The sequence below is a fragment of the Nicotiana sylvestris genome, chromosome 9 (genome assembly GCF_000393655.2).
Source record: "Nicotiana sylvestris chromosome 9, ASM39365v2, whole genome shotgun sequence".
Lineage (NCBI taxonomy): Eukaryota > Viridiplantae > Streptophyta > Magnoliopsida > Solanales > Solanaceae > Nicotiana > Nicotiana sylvestris.
In genome coordinates, this window is record NC_091065.1 from 24,872,862 (window position 1) to 24,897,266 (window position 24,405).

A 24,405-nucleotide genomic window follows, 5' to 3' on the forward strand; every position below is an offset into this window, starting at 1 on the left:
TATGCATCATTACCAAAAAAAAAAGGCACTTGTAAATAGATAGTCTAGAGAATAACTTACATCTATTATAGCACCACTCGTTCATCACAGATGTTCCCCGTCGACTTGTACGGTGGAAATATGAGCAACTTTTGGCCAGTAATCCCCCTTCTCAAATTCTAGACGTGGTTCGAGCAGCGGGCACTTGTAAATAGATAGTCTAGAGATGGAAGAGGGCATCCCTATTACTGGAAGAGATTGGAGATTAGGGCAAAAACTAATACTCAGCTCAGAAAGGGAAGAGGGCATCCCTTTTACTGGAAGAGATTGAAGATTGGGACAAATCTGGATGATCAGCACAGAGAGGGAGGAGGGCAGCGCTGATTCTGGAATAGATTGGAGATTAGGACAATCGTAGATGCTCAGCTTAGAGAGGGAGGAGGGCAGCACTGACTCTGGAAGAGATCGGAGTTCATTGCAGGACATGATCCGTAGACTTTGAAGTGAGGTTAGGCGTCCAAGACCTTCCGTCGGTAGCAAATGGAGCTCATGATGGTAACACAATTTTAGTTCAGAGAGAGACGAGGGAAGCCCTTCTTCGAGCAGTGACTGAATTTGAGGTAACTTACCAGTATGTAGAGATTCAAGAGAGGTGAGGCTCTTGATATCCTGGCTGCTAAATGTTTTCAGATTGTATATAGTAAGACGCCGAATTGAGCAAGGTAACTCCAAATGAATTTCTTCGTCACTACCATCATGAATGATGCTTAAATCTGTGAGACAGGGGAATCTCTGTAAACACCACTTCTTTTGGCCATTCACCAGTTTTTGGCAATACTCGATCCGAAGGACTTCTAAATGGAAAGGCAATCCTCCTTCAGGAAAGGACTCGATTTCTGGACAATCTTCGAGTAACAGTTCTTTAAGAGATGGAAAGAGTTCCTGCATTCGTTCTGGCAGTGACTTAAGCTTTTGGCATTTGAAAATACCCAAACGACGCAATGACATCATCTGAACACCGCATGCCACCGAAAGTATTTCAAGATTCCTGCATCCAGAAATATCCAGAAGTTCAGTCCCAGTGGGAATCAAAAGCCTTGTCAGGTGGTGGCAATGATCTACTCTCAATTCTCCTGCTCTTGGAACCAACTCAGGTGATATATCATCCATAGAATCACATCCTTTAAGTATCAAACTCTTGAGAAGCATGTTCCATCCGCTTGAAAGAATCTCACTAACTGATGGCTCTAATTTCAATTTCCCACAATAAGATATCTTTATTTCCTTCAACGTACTTGACAGACTGCTAATAGGTAAGGAGGTAAGAGAGTGACAATCAATAAGACGTAATTCAACTATCTGCTTCATTCCCTGAAGTTGTGATGTAAAAAGTTCAGTATGATCAAAAAGAACTCCAACCTTAGGAGAGCCAACAACTTCAAACTCATTTAAACTTGAGAGTTGGATGGGTGTCTCTAAAAGTAGTTCAGGACATTTTGAAACTGTCAATCTTGTCAAAGAACAAAGATTTTCAGGCAACTTTCCAATCAACTTGGGGCAGCTTTCAATTGAAAGATACTGAAGTCTAGGGAACTCTCCAATTTCTAGTACATGCCACTGCTTCCACTCCAGCATATCTGCAAATTCAAGCCTCTCAAGAGAGTTAAAAGGCTTTCTGGAGGACGAATTACCATAGAATTCTTCAGTCACCTCTGCTATTCGATCCATTTCCATAATGGCAAGAAACTTCAAAGAAGGAAGTTCTCCTAAAGCTGGCAACGAATCACAGTCCTTGCAACAAACAAGAGACAACTCCACCAGCTTAACAAACAAATGATTAGCTAGCCAATTTGGAAATTTTGTCCCTCTATATCCAATGATTAGGATTTCTTTTGTATTTGTATTTGGTTGCAGCTCATCAAGTATGTCTCTTTCATTTTGTGAATTATCAGCAATACTTCCACCCCAATACAATGTTAACTTTTCAACATGTTCCTTTTCCCTCATGCTTGCCTTCAGAGCTTCCCTTCTATCAACCACATTTTGCAACTCTAAAATTGTTAGAGATCCATACAAGTTATGTAGTTCACCCATATCTTTTGTTCTCAGACTACTGCAGCCACCTAGAAAAAAATTAGCTCCCAATAACATATGGAGGTTTTTCAACTTGCTTGGATGTAGCGGCATCTTTAAGCGATAAGTGCTACTAATGTCAAGGTAATGCAAGTTGATCAACTTTTCCATCTGCAGGGGTAGCTCCTCAAGATAACTACAGTGTGACAAGAGAAGTGTCTCTAAGTTGTACAGTACACAAATTGAATCTGGTAACTGTTTTATTTCTGTCCGAGAAAGGTCCAAATATCTTAGGAGCTTTAATTTGATAAACAAGGCATTTGGCAACTCCTTGATTTGATAACGAGACAATGATAGTGCCCTTAAGGATATTAGACTTGGCAAAATGTTATGCAGCACCCTCTTGCTTAGAGGAAACAAACTATCCAGCTCAAAACTAATTGGAAGCAATGTTCTCAGCTCTCCCAATTTGTAGAGGGATTTCAATTTCTCAAAGTCACCATATCCCATTGAATATGACATGTGTCGACTTTTCTCCAACATATGAGATCCTTCGTTATCTTCCAAATTGATACAAAGTTTCAAAGATGTACTTTGGGCCAAATCATTGACAAGGTCATGCATTAAGAATACCTCTACCTTCCTTTTAGAAGACTCTTGGACCCTTTCAAACAACGATCTTGATCGCAACTCGAGAAAGTATTGGTTGCCTAAATCTTCAATTGTTTCATCTTTTTGCAACTGTTGTACGAGACCATTAGCAATCCAGAGTTGAATGACTTGTTTTTTGCAAAATGGATAATCTTTGGGAAATATTGCACAATAGGAAAAACATTGCTTCAAATGCATGGGAAGATCATTGTAGCTCAGCATCAGCGCTGGTAATATGCTGTTATCCGGCAGTTCCCATATTTCGCTTCTCAAAACACGTCTCCACTCTTCAACCTCTGATTTGGAGCGCAACAAACCAGCAAGCGTCTTTAGTGCTAAAGGCAAACCTTTGCACTTCTTTGCAATTTGTTTTCCTACCTCTTCAAGTTCTGGATGTTCCTTAGGATCCCTATTTTCAAATGCATGTCTTTTGAATAAAGGCCAAGAGACTTCAGTAGACAAAGTTCCCACGTTAATTGGCCCACTACCCATCATCAAGGCAACACTCTCCTTACGCGTCGTCACGATGATCTTACTTCCAATTTTTCCTTGTGAAAAAGAATTTCTCAAGTCATCCCACTCGTTGTAGTTGTCATTCCAAACATCGTCTAAAACAATAAGAAACTTTTTTTCCTTTAAGTGTTCCTTCAATTTGATCTGAAGCTGATTTAGGTTGTTATCAACCAACAAGTTGGATGAACCAATTTCTTGAAGTAACCTTTTTATTATTCTAAAAATATCATATGGTTCAGACACGCAAATCCAAGCTTTCAAATCAAAATGATCTTTTATCTTCTCAACATTGTAAACAGCTTTTGCAAGTGTTGTCTTGCCAACACCTGCCATTCCAACAATAGGAATTACAGTCAACTTTTTTTCATTTGCATCATCAGACAATAAACGGTCAACCAATATATTTATTTCATTCTGCCTACCAAAGATATCAAATTCATCAACCGCAGAAGTTGAAAGTTTTCTAGTTTCTAGTTTACCCGAGTCAAGATGGTCATTTAGGCCAAGGCAGCCAATTTGCTTTTGCAGCTCCTCCAATGTTTCAATGGAATCTACCAACTTCTCCTTTATGTAAAGAAAAAATTTATCACTCAAGCACAAGTTGAGATCACTTCCCTGCTGGTTGCTTGTGTCTACAAGATTTTGATACTGACCTTCCACCTTAACTCGGAGAACTTCATAATTGATTTCTTCCATTAAGTTTTCAGCACTGTCTACAGCATCCCGAAGTTCATAAAGCCACTCGCTCACATTTGGATTTGATGCCTGTTTATTCTCTGCATCATTTAGCACAATCTTAAGACCACGCAAAGTCCTCCTCAGCTTCTTTAACAGCAAAACATCATGCTTGCCCCTTTGAAACATCTTCAGCAGCTCACCTTGAGGAGCAAGCCTATCAAAGAGAACTTGCAGAATTGAAGAGAGAAATGCACCACCAACTGTTAATCCAATATCCATTTCTGAAAGCTGCAACGCAAAAGAGGCAACCAAGAACTGATCAAGAACTTGCTTGCCTGTTTCTATCTTAAAAGTAATCTTAGTTTTACCTGTTCAAAACTAAGAGTAATATACTAGAATGATCAGAGTACACTAACTTGTTGTTGAATGACCTTATCTCTTTCTCTTTTGCTAGTGGTCTTAGTTACTTGTAATTCGTACAACTATGTTTGCTATTGGCATAGTTGACAGTCATAGGAAGAAGAAAAAACAGAACTGTCCTTTTCTCTTTTCAAAGAGTATGACTTTTCACCCAACAAAAGGACAAAGACTTCATAATGGGGTCTTGTTTCTTGAATATTCATTACTTTCTGAATTCTGAGCTGAAAATTTGAGGCCATAGATGAAGGGTAGTTGGGAGTGTAGAAAGGGACTGAAATAAGTGAGCCTAAATGATAAATTTCTGTAGGGTATGTGTTTGGTGTGCCTTTTGCTTCATGTACTTTCCCATTTCCCACAGCTCATTGTAGCGAATAATTGGGCCTTACTTCATTTACCACTATAAACACCAGCTGATTAGTGTAGTAAACTCTAAAATAGAAGTGATAACTTATTTGGTTGACCTCATCATCTCTATCTCTTGGCTCAAATTCACAACTTGAAGGGCTCAGTTTTAAGCTATCTAACTCAACTCAATGCTGATTAGTGTAGGGAACATCTCAACATTGCATAAGTGGGCGAGCATGGAATAAGGAGACCATAATTGATCAGCATATACAAATTAAAAGAACGTACAGCGCATGCAAGCTTCTCCAACTTCTCCTTCTCAACTTTTTACAGAGTCAAACAGGAAATTAACTAGTTAGACAACCGAAATACAGACTTAAGTTGGAAACATTCAGTATGAAATTAATCTTCAGAACAAAGCATCAAATAAACTGCATTAAGAACCCCTTCACCAATAGAAGTATGTAAGCCGAATAAAAAAAATAAACACCCAGTAACATATACAGAATTGGCCTGAACCGTGCAAGAGAACAGGTACAGTACACCCTTTTAATGGAAAACAGTAGGCAATATGCTTGTTTGCAACAAAACTACTAAATACATACTAAAAACCAGGTACTTTCCTTTTTCTGAAGCAAGAACAGAAGAAAGGAGTACTAGTTGATATAATAAGCAATAGGTTTGATATTGCAATAAAGCCATATTGATAGTCAGGGGAAAACCCCCACCACCAAATCGATTAATTGATAAATACTTACAATGATGATGCAAAAGAAAGGATGGATACTTGAAACTGATAGGCATATTAATAAAATGATACTCAATCAAGACGATATAAGCAAGATGAGGAAGATAAACCATCTGAAATAGAACAAACGACCGAATCATTGTTCCAATTATGTGAGAGTCCAAAAAGCACACCATATACACTTGAAAAACTACATGCTCCAGGTAAGTCATTAAGCACGATGAAAAATCACCTTGATGTAGACATTTTCAGCTGCTCTTTCCTCCTCGCTTAGTACCTTACCATAGCTGTAGAGCCTACGAGAAACATATCTGAAAGCATTCCTTGCTGCCATATCAGTTTTGCCTACAAAGTCTTCCTGCAGCAGAAACTGTCATCAAATGAACTGATATATAGTGATGTTAATGGATGTTCAGTATAAGTGTTCAAAGAATTCCTTGATTAGGTTCATTCCAGCATCACCTCTGCCTCCAGAATCAACAATTTCCGTAATTGCTAATTGATAACTTTGCAACAGACATGTGTATATCAGTTTTCACAGGACAGAAGAGCAAGAGAGTAAAGGTGCAGCCATAATAACGGAGATGATTTTACTCCCATGAAATGTTCACATAGGAATACTACATTTCAACTAGGAAAGAAATCATACAGTTTTACTACACGTCAATGTCAAAGGCAAAAGCAGAAGAGTGCAAGTGTCAGCACAAACTGAAGTTGCAAATTGAAGCGCGCGTTTTAGTGAAGAAAGACAGAAATGAAGAAAATACGAAAAAAATACATGATGCAAAAAAAAAAAAAAAAAATATCAAGGGCAACGAAACTGAAATAACTATAGTAACATGCAAATATGAAGTAAAAATAATTTCAATTAAATCAAAAACCTATATAAGATATTAATCAAACGCAAAGCGGCAATTTCAAGTTTCTCATTCAAATTAGTGACTAGTTTTTTTTATTCTAAGCTTCTATCTCCCATACCTTCAGAGGCGGAACCAGGATTTAAAGTTTATGGGTTTTGAATTTGTCACCGAACTCATGTATCTTTTTAGTTACTGGATTCGCAGTTAAACCTTTATACATATTTAATGAATTTTCTAATACAAATATAAAATCGATATAAAATTAAGTTACCGTAGGTTGTTCTCTAGCTCCGCCCCTGCATACCTTGACTTCTAATCATTAAGATAACCATCCTTAATGTCCCTAACGTCTAAGTATCATTTTTCGTTAGCTACATATTTATTTCTAGTATTTTCTTCTTTAAGATAGAGTCCATTGTCATTGAAGTACATACCTTAATGCCTTGATATTTGCAATAAAGCGCCACTTAGGCAAATAAAAGTGACCGGACTATGCTTCGCTGAGCTTCAAGGCTTACGCGTGCCTCAAGCAGGATCTGATAAAACTGCTACACATTGTAGCCCTACCTCCGCAGGAGCTGTTCAAAGTTTCCGAAAGCATCTCACATGTTAAAAATCAGGTCAGAATAAAGTTTCTAAACCATCTAGGGAACACTTATAATTTAAAAACTAATATTGAACGCTCCAATCACAAAATGGCTGCTCTGTTCAAGACATCTTCACATAGAGCTCCTATAGGCTTATGCATACCATCTACATAACTATGCAGCCGTAGCCCGTAGGTGCACTCTATAGACCCCAATAAGTATTGTAAGCAGCAAAGAAATTGATAACTGCTGGAGCGAAGACATCATAACCGCTCGAGCAAACCATTGAAGCTTATTAACTCAAAAGGTATTTTACCATGCTCTATCCAAAATATCAATCATCCAACTACGACTACCAGAAACAAGGTCAGATTAGCCACATGAATCATATGTACCCATTCCTCTCTTTTCAAGCTCACAGTCACAGATTTCGACACATCCCAACAGATTCAGCAATTAATGGTTTCATTGTAGTTTTGCCATTCACTCGCTATTCGTTCTCTTTCCATAAATCAATCAATCAATCAACTATGACTCTATCATAGAATGCTAGGATCAACTATATGAATCATCTGTATCCATTCCTCTCTATTCAGGCTCACATTCCTAGGCTACTAGAAGTTTTATCAAAGTTTAGACTATTTTTTTTATACTTATAAAAAATAGATTATTTTTACTCTGGCCATCAACTTACCGCAACTATATATATATATATATATATATATATATATATATATATATATATATATATATCACTTTGGTAAAAGTATAGATTTGACAACTATCTGGACAGTGAAACTAACATATATGCACATTATATAAACGCATAAACCCAGAAAGCTTACAGATCAAATGAGCAAAAAAAGCGCAAAATCAGAAACAGTTAAAGAAGAATTCCGACAATAAACATCTGCGTACGGCATAGAAGCAGCTTAAAATGCTCAAAACTAAATTCTCACTGCATAAAGGCACGCATTAAGCATAATCAAAGAATTGTTGAAATAAAACCCAAAAAATTCAATATCATAGCTTTTTATGCGCTAGTGTGCTGGTTGCCAACTTTGCTCTCTCAAATTCAGTTACATAGCTAAAACTTTGGAGAGAGAAAGGCATTCACGAAAATTCTGGTAATCTTACTCTCTTCTTCACACTCCTTCTTTCTCGATCCTTTTCTTTCTTCTTCCAATTCTTCTCATTCTTCTTATTCATCTGCAGATCCCTAACTTAGCAATGGAGTTTTAGCTGGAGTTTTTAATTCTGTTAATTTTCGTTATTAGTTTAGATTATAGTTCGAATTTCAAATATTTTTTTTCAATTTCATTTATAAAAATCCAGAAAATTGCCCCAAAAAGCTATATTCTCTTTCATTTCTTTCTTATACCGTGACATGTCTTCACTTGGCGAAGAAGAAGAAAAGGAGGAGGAGAGATGGTCAATTTCTAATGGGGCTTTCATCGGATCTGGAAAAATATTTAGAGGAATTGACACCGTATAGCAATCCTTCACTGTAATTGGCATTGTATTGGCCATAAATTTACGTTGGCACTAGTAGCCCAAAAATATTGGCATAAAATAGCCAAATCCTAAAAGACAGGATTATACAACCCTCAAAAATAGGGGGGTTTTAAGATTTTGTCCTCCAAACACGCTTGCATGATGTATCCCATCAGAAGGGTAACTACCCAGTCAACCAAAATAAACCCAAATGCAGAAAATATATTTCCTTTAAAAATCAACAAGGGTGCGAAGATTTTTCAGCCATCACGGAAATTGAATATCAAATTTCTGTATTCTGATGCAATAATTAGTTCTTTCTTTGGAAACAATTTTTTTTTTATTTTTGAAGTTCTAAGATACCGAAGAACAAGGGTTCTAATCTCTGTATATAGAATACATATTCAATGGCTACTTTGCCGATTTTGATACAGCACGGGGGACGCTGGGATATCAACAATCGATTTGTGGATTACTCAGTTGAAGGCGTGGTGATTAGTACTGAAACTAAATTTATTGATTTTGTTTCTACAATTTCAAAACAGTTGATGATTGACACCACAATTAATTTGCTTGAAATCCAGTATAAATGCGATGAAGATTCACCACCAATGATGATACACAATGATATGGGATTGCGTGTATATATCGAGTTGAAGAAGAAAAATTATGCGTTTAATGAGTATCCGCTGTGTTTAACAGTGAAAGAGAAAGATATGCACGCGTTTAATCGAAACGAGGAAAATTCATCTGTATGCCTACAAATTGCTAATACATATGATATACATAACGGGGATACACTACAGTTGATTGCGTTTGATAACGTAGATGATGCTGAAGTTGTAGATTTTGATGAAACTCCAATAATAGATGATCCTCTAAATAATACTGTTTCGGAAGGCCAACTTTACAAGGACAAGGAGACACTGATGATGGCGTTAAAAAACTATGCTATTCAGAAAAAATTTCAGTTTAAGGTTGATCGATCAAGTCCATCAAGGTATGAATGTATATCTAACTTTAATAATTGTATACAATCAACAGTTTTTTTATTTTCACAACACACAATAGTTTATCTTAATTTATTTATTATCGTGTAAATTTGGATGTTATTAGATACTGTCTGGTATGTGTCAATGACCGTTGCACGTGGTTTTTCAAGTCTTCATCGCTAAACAAGTCAAAAATCTTTAGGGTTAGAAAATTCAGTAAGGAACATGTTCGGCGAGGGATAGGTTGTTTACACAACGTGTAGCTACTGCTTCTGTTATTGGAAGAATTATTTGTGATAAATATGTTGATCCAAAAACAATATACACTGCAAAGGACATAATGAAAGACATGAAAAAAAATTACGGTATTGACTTAAGCTACTGGAAGGCAAATAGATCAAAGCAAAAGGCCCTTCAGTTTTTAAGAGGAGACCCAAGTGAGTCGTATGCAAAGCTGCCAAGCTACTTATATATGTTGATGCATTCCAACCCCGGGTCAGTTGTGTGTTTGAGAAAATCAGATGAAGAACACTTCATGTATGCCTTTGTCGCCTTATATGCATCAATAAAGGGATGGTAATTTTGCAAACCTATTGTTGTGGTTGATGGAAGCTTCCTTAAAGCAACGTACAGAGGAATGTTACTCACAGCTTGCTCGCAAGATGCTGGAGGTTTGTTCTAGAAATACTCTACTATATTTCATTTATTCTAAATATTAGTAACATATTCATGTATATCCAAAGAACTAATTGTATATCAGAGTATACATATATGTATAAAAGTTCTGTGTATAGCCATTTACACTTATATAGTTATTTTAAATCCGTGCATATCAATTAACCATCCATAGGTATTTATTAAATAGAATATATTTATAATAAATACTTTGTTGAAGGAATATAATTAATATATTGTAAACAGGCAAGATTTTTTCACTTGCATATGCAATTGTTGATAAGGAGAATGATGCCTCATGGGGGTGGTTCTTTGAAAGGTTCAAAGAAGCGTTTGGTGATAGAGATGACATGTGCATTGTATCGGACAGAAATGAGAGCATAGCTAAGGCAGCTTCAATAGTATATCCTCAAGTTTCTCATTGTGTTTGTATATGGCATCTATGGAATAACATAAAAGACAGATATAAGAGGAGCCAAGAAGAGCTAAGAGAGATATTTTTTGCTATTGCAAGAGCATATACTATTCAAGAGTTTAATCACCATATGACAGAGATGGAACAAATAGATAGAAGAGTGAAGGATTACTTATTTGATATTGGGTATCACAAGTGGAGTAGAGCGCATGCAAAAGTCAACAGAACAATGACAATGACTTCTAACATTGCAGAATCATTAAATTCAGCAACTAAGGAAGTGAGGGAACTTCCGATACAGCAGTTACTGGAAGAAATTCGAATGTTGATCAACAGGTGGAACTACACAAATCGAAACACTGCACAAGCGACATTTACAAAGTTTACCTTTAAATACAATGCTATACTGGATGAAAATCTTGATGCATCACAGCATATGATGGTAAGTTTATATTATATAACATATTCCTTATTTTCAAACTTCATGTTTTTCTACAAAGTAACTCAATAAAGTTACTCTTTTGGATTTTATACATAAAGTGTAGACTAATCTTGCTTTTCTACCAAATATAGGTGAGACCATCGACTGAAAACTTACATTCAGCTATTGATAATGAGAGGTTGTTCATCGTTTGACTTAGGGAAAGGACATGTAGTTGTAGAAGGTTCCAGCTTGATCAAATCCCTTGTCCACATGCGTGGCCGGTTTTGAGGTCAAAAAACTTAGAGGGTGAAGATTACTGCTCTATGTACTACAACAATGAATACATGTTGAAAGCATACGACATTCCAATTTATCCTCATCTAGATGAAAGCACATGGACAATTCCAGTAGAGGTATTAGAACAAGTTGTGTTGCCACCAGTTTGGAATAAGATGCCTGGAAGACCGAAGAAGGTGACATAAAAGAAGTTTTCAGAATCACAAGCTAAGAGGCCAAAGAGTTCATGCGGACAATGTGGACGTGAGGGCCACAATAGGAGAACATGTAGAAATATACCTTATAACCACTGAATGACCTTAAAGATAAATTGTTTGTATATATATCAAGTTTATTAAATGATTGAAGTATTATTCATGTTCAGAAGTATTTACATTGTATTTGTATTCGTAACTAACATTTCAGCAAATTTATCATTCGTAACTATATTTGAATTTTATATCAAATTCATAAAGTAAGAGATTAATGATTTTGATCTGAAATAAGAGTAGCTTAATTGGTTAGAGCGCATGTCTTAGTTAGCGGAGGTTTTGAGTTTGACTCTCAACAAGAACATTTTATTTTTATGTATTTCTATATTTTGCCTTAGTCGTATTCGTTGTGTGAACAAATACAGTCGATACAAGTTGTATCCTTTGTTTACACCCTTGTATTTCGTCTTGGTTACAGTTGATACGCATTTGGATACAAGTGTGCGAACGAATACAGTTGACACAGGTTATATTCGTTGCGCGTTTGGATACAAGTGATACTAGTTAGTAATAACAATTAAATAGTAGCTAAGAATGGCAACTAGGAAAACTATAGTTACTACTTATGCTGGAACTCCAGTATATATACTGGAATTCCAATATCTTATAGAATTCCAATATATTATACTGGAGTATTTTTCCTGATTTTGAATAGTGTTTTCGTTCAGATTTATCTTTACATAAAAAGTGGCTATTTAATTACTTTTGAAACTGTGGCTATTTTTGAATGACCACTTGTAAATCTAGGTATTTTTGAATTTCTCCCATATTACATTTGTATCATGAACATAGTGTTAAATGGACAATGGGTTACCGAGAAACCTAGATAGCGCAGTATAGACATCTAGATGATTCATATAGCAACAACTGCAACTGATTTAATATTCAAGCAATAGTTGCACGCCTTTCAGGAAGTAATTCTCCACCTTTTGTGGAAAAATGTGATGAAGAAAAATGCTCAAGTTCCTCTAGCGGTCTCTTTTCTGTTGCCAAATTATGGCATTTTATTTTTAATCGAGAAGCATAAAATTTTGCTGCTTGTGGGCCTGCGTAGATTTTGTTCTAGTTTTACTCTGTCAATGTAGAGAAGATTAGTGACTATTTTCATTTTGCTCTTTCACAAGTGATAACTCAACTATCATCCAACATATACCGAAGACAGTATTAAAGAGTTCCGTGTTGACAACAGATGAAGAAATAAAATGGAAATAGGCCAACTTCCTAGGGCTATTAGGCGGCTGTGCAAAAATCTGTTTAATTATTAGCAATATCCTTTCTTCTAAGTTTTCTTCTCCAGTTTGTACATCGTTGTAATGACTCGATCGATCGTTCTAAGTATTATCATTTTGTTCGGTGGTTTGAGGTCTTGATTAGCTTTCATATAATGTATCACAACTTGCGTGTATGATGGGTTTCGATGTTCGAGAGGTTCGGGCTCTATTTGGAAGAGAAATTCTCAATTTGGAAGCTTTAAGTTGCAAGAGTTGACCAAGGTTTGGCTTTTGTGAAAGCGATCCCGGAACGGTGTTTTGATGGTTCCGAATAAGTTTGTATGGTGATTTGGATTTAGGTGAATGCCCGAAATTGGATACAGAGGTTCCTAGGTTGAATTGGCTCTTTTTGCCGAAAGTTGGCAATTTGAAGGTTTAGAAAATTTCTAAGTTTGACCATAGGTTGAATTTATGGCTATCAGGTTCGAATTTTGGTTTCAGGACTTGAAATAGACCCGTTTTGTTATTTGGAACTTGTGTGTAAAGTTTAGTGTCATTCCGAGTTGGTTTGGTATGAATCAGACGCTTGATTGTGATTTTAGCGATTATTGAGTTTTATTGTAATTTCCATACATTTTGGTATCCGATTTTTGATTTCGGGTGATATATTGGTATTTTGAACTTGCTGTATGATATTTTTAGACTTGTATAAATATTTGGTGTGGAGGCCCAGGGCTCGGGCGAGATTCAGACGTATTTTCGAATGGTTTGGAATTGATTCATATCTACTGGTATGCTGGTGCTGTAGTTATCGCAAATGCGAGCACCAGTTCGCATTTGCGAAGCCATCCTCGCAAATGCAATGATGAGCTAGGCTAGGGGCAGGTCACTTTTGCGATCAATTGGCTACTTTTGCGAAAGGGATTGACTTGCAAATGCAATGTCTGTGTCGCATTTGCAACATTCTCAGGGGTCGCTTTTGCGATGCCTTTCCCGAATTTGCGAGGGGTCGTATTTGCTATCCCTAGATCGCATTCGCGACATACGCACCTGAACAAATAATGAGATTTCGGGACATTGTCTCATTTTATCACATTTTGGTGCCCTAGACTCGGTGGGAGGCGATTTTAGGAGGGGAATACAAAGCTATATGGTAAGTGATTTTGACTCAATTTTAATTATATAACATGATTGTTTATGAATTTTACCATCTAAATCATGAGATTTGAAGAGAAATTTTGGTAATTTTTGGCTATATTTTGAAAATTAAAATTTTGGGGTTCAAGAGTCGATTTGGACTCGGATTTGAAAACCAAACAAATATTTAGATTCATGGGGATATGAGTAGTTGAGATCTACCCTTTGACTGGGGTTTTGACCGATGGTCCCCGGATTGACTTTTGCAGAATTGTTTAAAGATCTTAATTTTATTAATCGAAATTGGTTTCTCTTGCATTGTTTGATATTGTCAAATCATTGTTGGCTAAATTTGAGCTGAGTGGAAGTGGATTTTTTAAAAAAAATTTAGAGTATTTATTGAGGACTTTTGAGGTAAGTATCTTGCCTAACCTTGTGGGGGAAATACCCCTTAGAATTTGGCTTAATTTCTTAGTTTTGATATGCGTGGACAGTGTGTACAAGAGGTGACGAGTGTGTACACGATCGTATGTGTGAGTTATGACCGAATTTGACCCGAGGTTGCTCTTATCGCTTTGTTTTGATTGAGAGGTCTCTACTCTACATGTATTCACTTTGGATGATTATTTGAGTTTATGTTCCGTGTTAGAGATCATGTTTTAGGATTTTTATTTCTTAAATTGGCCAAGTAGGGCATTTATGAGTTAGTTGCTAATTTGAGTTAGCTGAATTCATACTTATAGGTTGAATACCCATCTGCAATTCCCTTATTAGTTTGTCTATGTACACTGCATTAGCAGATTGTGAGTTTATGCCTTGATGATAATTGTTGGCATGTTTGTTATGACTATGGAACATGTGGACTTGTTGGGTGGATTATTCGGGTGTTGGCACGAGGTTTCTCCGTGCTATTATTTTTATTATTGATATTGCACATGCGGTGAGACAATGTGGGCTATATATATCGGGTTTGCGCATGTGGTGAGACAAGATGAGATGATTTGTTAATACGCGTGTAGCAAGATAAGACGAGTATTTATTTTACTGTTGCGCATGTGGTGAGATAAGGGTGGCAATGTGGGGATGATATGTGATGGCCTAGGGGCGCTTTATTGACGATCTTTGTGTGGTGGTAAAAATATGGTATTCTTAATTGTGCTTATGACTTCCTTATATGTGTCATACATTTTTACGTGAGCTTGTTGTGTGATTTCTAATGTCCTAATCGATGCCTATGTTATTAATTGATGATTTGGTTGTGAAGATGGATTTACCTATGTAGAGTTGTTATCTCATATTTTGTTGAGTCATTGGAAGCGTAACAAATTGAAATAAAAAGAAAGTTTTTATCATGTATTACTTTAATTGATTCTGGATAAATTCCTCTTGAACGTGTTATTAGTAACTGACACAGGTATGATATATGGTGTGGCACGAGGTGTTTGCCGTGCGAGTGATGCACGAGGTCTTTTCCGTGTGAGTGAGACACGAGGTCTTTGTCGTGCGAGTGTAACTTATATTGTGGCACGAGATCTTTGTTGTGGGAGGTATGACTTATGTTTTGGCACGAGGTCTTTGTCGTGCAAAGGTGATTGATAATGTAGGCATAATGTGCCACGTTTGTACGATTCTAATTGACGACTCATTGTAAAAATTGAGCTTTTACTTGTATTAAATTATTACCACTTGTTTTGATGAGATTTATAGTTATTGCCTTTTGCTATTCTTCCTGTTGCTAGTATTTGATATTTTGCACAAGTTAATTAACTAGTGAGTATCTTGACTTGAACCTCGTCACTACTCTATCGAGGTTAGTCTTTATACTTACTGGGTACCGGCTGCAGTGTACTCATAATGCGCTTTTACACATTCTTTGAACATATCCAGGCACCTCCTATTGCGCGTGTCGTTAGAGAGTGGTGACGAGCTGTTGAATACTTCAAGGTATACTTGTTGTTAAGCTTGCAGGCCTCGGAGTTACCATTCTACTTCTTTTCCACTGTTTGTGTCTTTCAAAACAGTGATGTACATTTGATACTTATTGTGTATTCCTTGTAGAGCTTGTGACTCAGTATTACCGATTTTGGAAAGTTTCTTATTGTATTCATGATTGGCAGCTTTATTACTTTTTGCAGCTCTTATTAAATTCTAAAAATTATTATATTCTGACTGGCATCGTGATGTGATAGGCTTAACTTGTCTCAAAAACTAGGTGTCATCGCGACCCCTGTGGTGAGATTTTGGGTTATGACAAGTTGGTATCAGAGCTCTAGGTTCATAGGTTCTACGAGTCATAAGCAAGTTTAGTAGAGTCTTTTGGATCGGTACAGAGACGTTTGTACTTATCTTTGAGAGGCCACAAAACTATTAGGAAAATTCACTTCTTTCCCTCCTTAACATGTGGATTTACTTATTTCGAAGTTTTACCCCTTGCCTTTCTATTCTCTTACAGATGGTGAGAACACAAGTTGCAGTTACTGATGATTCTGCCACCAGGTATGTTATTACTAGGGGCCGGGGCAAAGGCCGAGAAGGGACACGTGCTACATCTAGAGCACCTACCAGAGAAATAGCTAAGGAGCCACCAGTAGCTCTGATTGGGGAGCAGGCACCCGAGGCGCCTGTTACTACTCCTGGACTTAGGAGACTTTGGCACACTTTCTGAGCATGTTTGGGACCTTATCTCAGGCGAGACTGATTCTGGTTGTACCAGTTACTTCTCCAGCTAGGGGAGGGGTCCAGACTCCTGCTACACATACTCCCGAGCATCAGTCTTCGGGTGTTATACTGATACCATCGTAATTGTGATTCAGCCTGAGGTCAGGACAGTGGTATCAGATGAGGAGTATATGCAGGTTAAAGAGGTTTTAGAAGTATCATCTTCCTACTTTCCGTGCCATAGCTTCTGAGGATGCACAGGGTTTTCTAGACCAATGTCACCGTATTCTGCAAACTCTGGGTATATTAGAGTTGAGCGGGGTCAACCTTACTACTTTCCAGCTGCCCGCTAGCCAGCATATAGATGGTGCCAGACTTATGAGGAGAGTAGGCCAGCTGGCGCAGAGCCACTTACTTTAGTTCAGTTCATTAATCTAATTTTGAGGGAGTTCATTTCACAGACACTCAGGGATACGTTGCGCAACGAGTTCGAGCAGTTACGTTAGGGGACTATGACTGTGCCCGAGTATGCTATGAGGTTTGCTGAGTTATTTGGTCATGCACCTGCTTTAGTTTCCACTGTTAGAGAGAAAGTCCACAGATTTATTGAGAGGCTCAGTCATGATCTCAAATTTAGGATGGCACGGGAGTTAGAGACTGATACTCCATTTAATCAGGGTGTGGAGATCGCTAGGAGGTTGGAGTGTATCCGCAGTCTAGAGAGAGATGATAGGGAGGCTAAGAAGCCTCGTGGACTTGGAGGATTTATTGGTCCCTATTTTTGTTACATCTCGCATTTTCGTACATTAAAAGTTTCGTCTTCAGTTAATTGACATAGACTCGGGGATCAGATTATCTTGAGGTTAATGTATTTACGCTATTTATAACAAGCGAGAAATAAGTGTCATCAGGGATAAAGGGTACATGGATTAAATTAAACGAGTTTCGTTGAAAGTCGTCAATTTGCGATAAAATACGGGTTGAGAGATAATACCCGATAATTATGGACTAGTACCATACAAGGTACCATATGGCCATGATAAAATGATGTATAAAGTATATTAAAAATGAGTAGTATTTTTAGGTAAATTGAGATAATTCTTAATTATACGCATAATTGATTAATTACTAGGTAACGGAACATTATCCAGTTAACTAATAAGTGGATAGAAATTCATAAATTACATACCTAACATATGGCAAGAAGCCACAAATCTAGAGATAGACTAAGTAGTCATTTATGCCTAGGTGGCTACCTAAGCTTAAGTAGGAATGTAATAATTAATTTTAATTAAACAAAACAAGACTTATATCAATTCTTGTTGCATTTCTATACTGGATAGAGAGAAAGAACCAAAAACGTTAATTTCTTGGTTTGATGTTCCAAGAAGCTTCAAAGAAGCAAATTTCGTTCAAAGAATTTCAAATAAATCAGAAGCAAATTCCGTTCAAAGAATTTCAAAGAATCAGAAGAAAATTTTGTTCAAAGAATTTCAAAGAATCGGAAGCAAATTTTGTTCAAAGAATTTCAAAGAAGCAGAAGCAAATTTCGTTCAAGAAATTCAAAAAGCAGAAGCTTAATCCATTTTTTTTGAGTTCTAAGTTCAATCAACAAAGGTTTTCCAACGAAATATTATACGGAGTTTTTCCTATTCCAGGTATGTTAAGGTCATCTCTTCTTTCTTTTGGCATGGTCCAAATTATACAGAAGAAACGAGCAAATGCACAATTTTCGTAAACGACTCTAGTCATAGAAATACTAGGGATCTCTATGTTCTTGATTCCCCATGTGACATATTATTACATCTTCTATTCACGGGTCTCAGTATAATACGCAGTTGAAAAAGTTTATCCGGAAGGAATATTGAGATTTTACATATTTTTCATACATTTCACCTATTTATACATGACCCAGGACCAGATGATGTTATGTACTAGTATATATGTAAATATATGTATATGGGATATGGGAAAAAGTTACGGCGTTATATACGCACCACCACCTGTTAGCTGGTATACGTTGATGATGTTGCCCATAGTGGCCGAGATGATATGATGGGATGCTCTCAGAGGCTTGATGATATTATGTACATCTATACCTATGCATAACATGACATTTATATACACGTGCATGACATTATAAATGTTTTAGGATTTATAATGTTATTCAGATTTACAGACGGATTTCTTTATTCCATATTTCATCTATGTCTCTTATGTACTGATTTTCATGCCTTACATACTTAGTACATTTTTTGTACTGGCACTCTATTTCACGGGGCCTGCATTTCATGCCCGCAGGTGCAGGTAGGCCAGCTGACAGTCCCCCTTCTTAGGACCCTTGATCAGCGAGAGTTGGCGTGCTCCACTTGAGCTGGAGCTGTTTTTGATTTTGGTATGATATGTTTATATATATGGGTATGACGTGGCTCAGTCCCGTATTTGTATAGTTATATTTCTACTAGAGGTCTGTAGACAGTATGTCTAGTTAGGTTGTATGTGGCCTTGTCGGCTTTCAGTTTTGGGTATTTAGTTGTCTATAGCAGCCTTGCAGGCTCACCCACTGTATTCTGCATGTATACGTACATATGCCTTTTTGGCAGGTTTCCTTCATGTATGTTATTCTCATAATTCAGCAGATATTATTCAGGTTTATATCTTATACGCATGCTTAGGGATGCTTGACAGGTAGGACTCAGGCGCCCGTCGCGGCCCATCAGTTTGGGTCGTGACAATTTTGGGGGCATGGTGTGTCATAGTAGAGGTTTTATTGGTCAGCCAAATCAATCTGTATTTTAAGTTTCACATGGTGCTCCAGTTATCCATGGATCCCAGAGAACTCGTTCTGGACAGCTCCCACAACCACATCAGCAGAGAGGTTGCTTTGAGTGTGGGGATATCAGGCATATGGTAAGAGATTATCCCTGAATTCAGATGAGTGTACCTCAATAGAGTACTCAGGCTATGGTTTCCTCTCTAGATGCTACTCCACCTGCATAGCCAGTTAGAGGTGGGGGACATGTGGGTAGAGGGCGTCCTAGATAGGGAGGCCAGACCCGTTGTTATGCTTTCCCTGGTAGGTCTAAAGTCGCTACACCAGATGTTGTCATTACAGGTATGGCCCCTGTGTACTATAGATATGCATCAATTTTATTTGCTTCGGGTTCTACTGTTTCGTATGTGTCATCCTATCTTACTTCATATGTGAATATGTTTCGTGATTCTTTGAGTACTCTTTTACGTGTCTATTCATGTTAGGGATTCTATTATGGTAGATCGTGTCTACCGTTCTTACTGGGTCACTATTGGGGGTCTTGAGACTAGGGATGACCTTCTATTACGTAATATGCTGGATTTTGGATGTTATTTTGGGATGAGTTGGCCATGACTTGGGTTGAGGTGCTCTACAGGCATGGGAAGTCTGTTGCCATGAACAAACAATATCGCTAAGATAAATCCGAGCCAACTGCTCAAAAGTGTAGGAAGTCATGACCGGAATGAAATGTGTAGAATTAATCAGTCTGTCCATAATAACCCACATAGCATCAAATCTCCTCAAGTTCAGTGGCAACCCAACTTCAAAGACCATAATGATATGCTCCCACTTTCACTCTGGTATATCTAACCTCTGAAGCAAATCACCCGGTCTCTAATGCTCATACTTGACCTGTTGATAGTTTAAACACCGTGCGACATGCTCGACAGTGTCCTTCTTCATCCTTCTCCACCAATAATGTTGCTTCAAATCACGATACATCTTCGTAGAACCTGAGTGAATAGAATACTGCAAACTGTGAACTCCTCAAGAATCAACTACCTCAGATCATCCACCTTCAGAACACAGATTCAACCCTGAAGCCTCAATACCTCATCATCACCAATAGTTACCTCCTTGTCACCACCTCGCTGCACTATGCCCTTAAGGACAAGCAAGTGGGGATCATCATACTAGCATGCCTTAATGCGCTCAAGCAAAGACGACTGAGGTATAACACAAGCAAGAACCATGCTAGGCTCCGAAATATCCAACCTCACAAACCTATTGGCCAAGGCCTGAACATCGATAAATAACGATATCTCCTCTATTGGGATAAATTCCAAACTCTCCATGCTCTCTGCCTTTTTTCTCAAGCATCAGCCACTACATTTACCTTCATCGGATGATAAAGAATGGTGATATCATAGTATTTCAATAGCTCCAACAATCTCCACTGCCTTAAATCCAAATCTTTCTATTTAAATACGTACTGGAGACTTCGATGATCCGTATATACTTCACAAGACACGCCATATAAGTAATGCCTCTACATCTTGAGCGTGCGTGCAATAGCAGCTAACTCTAGATCATGCACCAGATAGTTCTTCTCATAGGGATTTAGCTAGCGCGTCGCATAGGCAATCACCCTACCATCTTGCATCAATACACATCTAAGACCAACTCTCAAAGCATCAAAATAGATTGTGTATGACCGCGATCGTGAGGGTAGTACCAAAACTGGAGGCGCAGTCAATGTCGTCTTTGGCTTCTGAAAGATTTCCTCAAACTCGTCTCGCTACCTAAATGGATTTCCCTTCTGAGCCAACTGAGTCAATAGGAATGCAACAGATTAAAAGTCGTCCATAAAGAGGCTATAATATCCAGCTAAGCCTAAGGAACTCCTGATATCAGTAGCTGTAGAAGGTCGGGGTCAACTCATAACTGCCTCAATCTTCTTTGGGTCCATCATAATCCCATCACTAGATAATGCGTGGCACAAGAATACCATCGAGTCCAGCTAGAACTCACACTTGGAGAACTTAGCGAATAACTTCGTCTCCTTCAAAATCTGGAGCACAGTCCTCAAATGTTGCTCGTGCTCCTCAGCCTATGAGAATACACCAACATATCATCAATGAACACAATGACAAAAGAATCCAAATAAGCTAAAACACACTATTCACCAAATGCATGAAGGTTGTTGGGGGCATTAGGCAACCCAAAAGACATAACTAAAAACTCATAGTGCCCATAAATAGTCCTGAAGCCCATCTTAAGAAAGTCCGAGGCCTTGATCTTCAACTGATGATACCCAATCTCAAGTCAATATTCAGGATAGAATATAAGGGTCCACCAAACTCTATAGAGAACCAGGTTCTCTATCAGGTTCAACAGTACACACGTACACTGCAGTAAATAAATGACAAGAGAAATTTTACATGGAAAATTCTCAGCTCAATGGGATTAAAAACCACGACCTACCCTTGTAGGATTTCAACTTTACTACTAAGCAACTTTTAGATTACAACCTATGAAACCCAGGAATTAACCTCTTAATCCCTTGCTAACTTGTAATACTCTATTACAAGATACTTTGTAATAACTCTATTACAAAGACTTTGCAACTTGACTAACTCTAGCCAAGACTCAAACACATAGGTTTAAGGTTTACAAGGGTTTCCTATAGAATGCTTCTAAACAAGCTAGATAGGAATTACAATTGAAGAACTATTACAAAGTTACAACTCAACTAAGGACATACAATAACTTGATGTGGGAACTGGTCCGTAGTTGTTTTGTTCTTTATTCTTGATGCACTCGAGAATTACTTCCTGGATAATCACGTGAGAGAGAGCTTGAGTAAAATCTCTAAGTGTTCAAGTAAAAAAAAATTTACCTTCCTTGATTGTATATATACATGTGTGACATCACATACAATGATTTAAGCAAGTTAGGTAAAAACCCTTCCACAGAAAGTTGACTGATGCACTGTGCCTGTACTGTAGCGTGTGCAGGCAACAACTTTTCAACTAGAGAATTGACTTCGTATACTCTCCTCGGGAACTGGTAGGGACCTGTTCCATCAATTGTTCCTTCCACTCTGAAGAGTTGAATCATACCCTACGCTGGATCCCAACCTGAACCTTATGATATTTAGGTCTTGTAAATGTGTAACAGTTTCCTTATCTGGTTTTGGATAGTAAGTTTGTTAGATAATTAAATCATAAAGCAAAGTACTTATGAGCAAAGTACTTGTAACCTATCAATTTTTCACTTTTTGATTATGGCAAACTCATAATTGAAAATCCCAAAAAGATACACATAGAACCAGACTGCGAACCAGAAAGACCTTAAGTTTAAGTTTCCCCCTGAATATTTGCATCATAGCACCAAACTGCGAACTAGAAAGACATTAAGTTTAAGTTTCCCTCCTAAATTTTTGCATTTCCTCTTAATCTGTACCTGAACTTCTGTGAATTCCCCTTGACCCCTAAATCTGTATTTCTCCCCCTTAAAATTATTATTCATTTATGCTTTTTATTATTCAATTAAATTTTCCCCCTTTTAGCATCATAAAAACACGGAACAAGTAAGTAGCATAAAGAAGTCTATCATGGTTAACTCATGCCACTTGTGTGCACACAACATGATAGAAGATAGAGACAAAAGAGCAGTAGCATAAAAAGCAAAAGGAAACCATTTGCATTAACCAAATTTGGACCTTTATAGGCGGGAGCAGAATCATTGTTATCATCCATAGTCTAAAACAAACAAAAACAATTACCAGAAAAAAAACATCACCAAAAACAACTAAGAAGATGGACACTGAAAACTTGACACTGAGGCGACATTCTTTAGGGGACACTGGAGGAATGGGGCTTGGAAGAGGAAGCAAGGGTTTGGAGGACAAGATCCATGTGAGCATTCACGGACAGTTGCTCATTGAGCAGTCTTTCTTTCAGGTCCTCTACCTGTTTTCTAAGCTCAGCATTCTCCTTTGTTAGACGTGCAACTTCTGAGTTGTGAGAACTACTAGAGTCAGGTGCCTCTTGTAACTGACTGAGCTGACTCTCAAGAATTACGTTCCTAGCCTTACTGGATCTCATCTATGGCACTATTCTGAGCATTTATCAATTGAGAGATAGTGGAAGTGCTTCTAACTCCTCCAACTTTGTCAATACACTCACACTCCTCAAGAGTAGTTTTTGAAAAGGATTGCTTTTTAATTCCCACTTTGTCTTGTCCCAGAGACACTTTGAAGAACTCAAAGACCTTTGTCAGAAGAAACCCATAAGGTAGTCCAGGATTCCCATCCTTAAGGTTTGCCACCTTTTGCATATGCTCAATCATTATGCCAGGAAAATTGATGATGGTAAAATTATCCAGGGCTTCCATAAGGAACGGGTCAGCTTTGGATGCAACAGATCTTTTCTCAGCACGGGGAAGCAACACTTTGTTAACCATCTTAAAAAACACCTAATATACTAGAAGGAGTGCCTTTTTATGCACCTGTGCCCTATGTTGTATTGCCTTGTCCTTGAAAATGACATTTTTGAAGTTTGATGTGTAGGCACCCTAAACAAATTACAGCCCTTCGACAGGAACACCCAGAATTGACCCCAATAAGGCAGAGTCCATCACTATGTCCATCCCATTTATCAGCACATAAATTTGATCACTCTCTATTGTGAATAGGTCGGTATAGAAACTTCGTACCTCCCCCTCATACACTTTGGGAACCTCATTTATAAACAAATTAGTCCATTGTTGAGAATCACAAATTTCCACTAACTGTCTCATCCCAACAAGATCTAGAATGTCAGAGGCAAATGTGCGGCCCCACAGTACTTTCTGATTTCTCAACTTCCTTTCCTCAGAACTCAGAGACTCACCAACTTTTGCTTTCTTGATGGAACCATATTCCTCATCATCATCCCTTTTTCTTTTTACTAACTTGCGAATAGACTTTCCCTTCTCCGCTGACTTTTTATGCATATGTTCACCAGATTTTTCCACTTCTTCATCATCAGACTTGTCACCACTTTCTTTCAATGTCTTGTCACTAGATTTTTTCACCAACTTTTTACTCGAAGAAGCATCAACACTCTTGGAAGGACTTTCAGCATTTCTGGAAGTGTGCCTTATAGAATGAGGGTGAGAGTGCTTTTGCTTCGAGGCCTTGTGCGTTAAGGAACTAGGTTCCTCTTCTACTTCCTCATCCACATTTACCACAGGGACG

General features: G+C 37.7%; 1 protein-coding gene across 19 annotated transcripts in view; it reads right to left on the minus strand.

Annotated features, from left to right (window-relative positions):
* The window catches only part of LOC104217280 (putative disease resistance RPP13-like protein 1), a 28,997-nt gene extending 20,516 nt beyond the window's left edge, over positions 1-8,481 (minus strand). For 10 of the 19 annotated variants that reach the window (XM_070156255.1, XM_009767474.2, XM_070156252.1 and 7 more), the window contains exons 1-3: positions 7,992-8,480; positions 5,640-5,765; positions 61-4,182 (exon numbers count right to left, since the gene is read on the minus strand). In XM_070156255.1, the coding sequence (XP_070012356.1) occupies positions 85-4,182; positions 5,640-5,765; positions 7,992-8,063 (4,296 nt within the window). In that variant the 5' untranslated portion in view covers positions 8,064-8,480 and the 3' untranslated portion in view covers positions 61-84. Of the gene's footprint in view, positions 1-60; positions 5,521-5,639; positions 5,766-6,701; positions 7,534-7,991 lie in introns of those variants that run through there. The other 9 variants (XM_009767478.2, XM_009767475.2, XM_009767477.2 and 6 more) reach the window with 6 other exon arrangements.
* Positions 8,482-24,405: the final 15,924 nt, after the last annotated feature.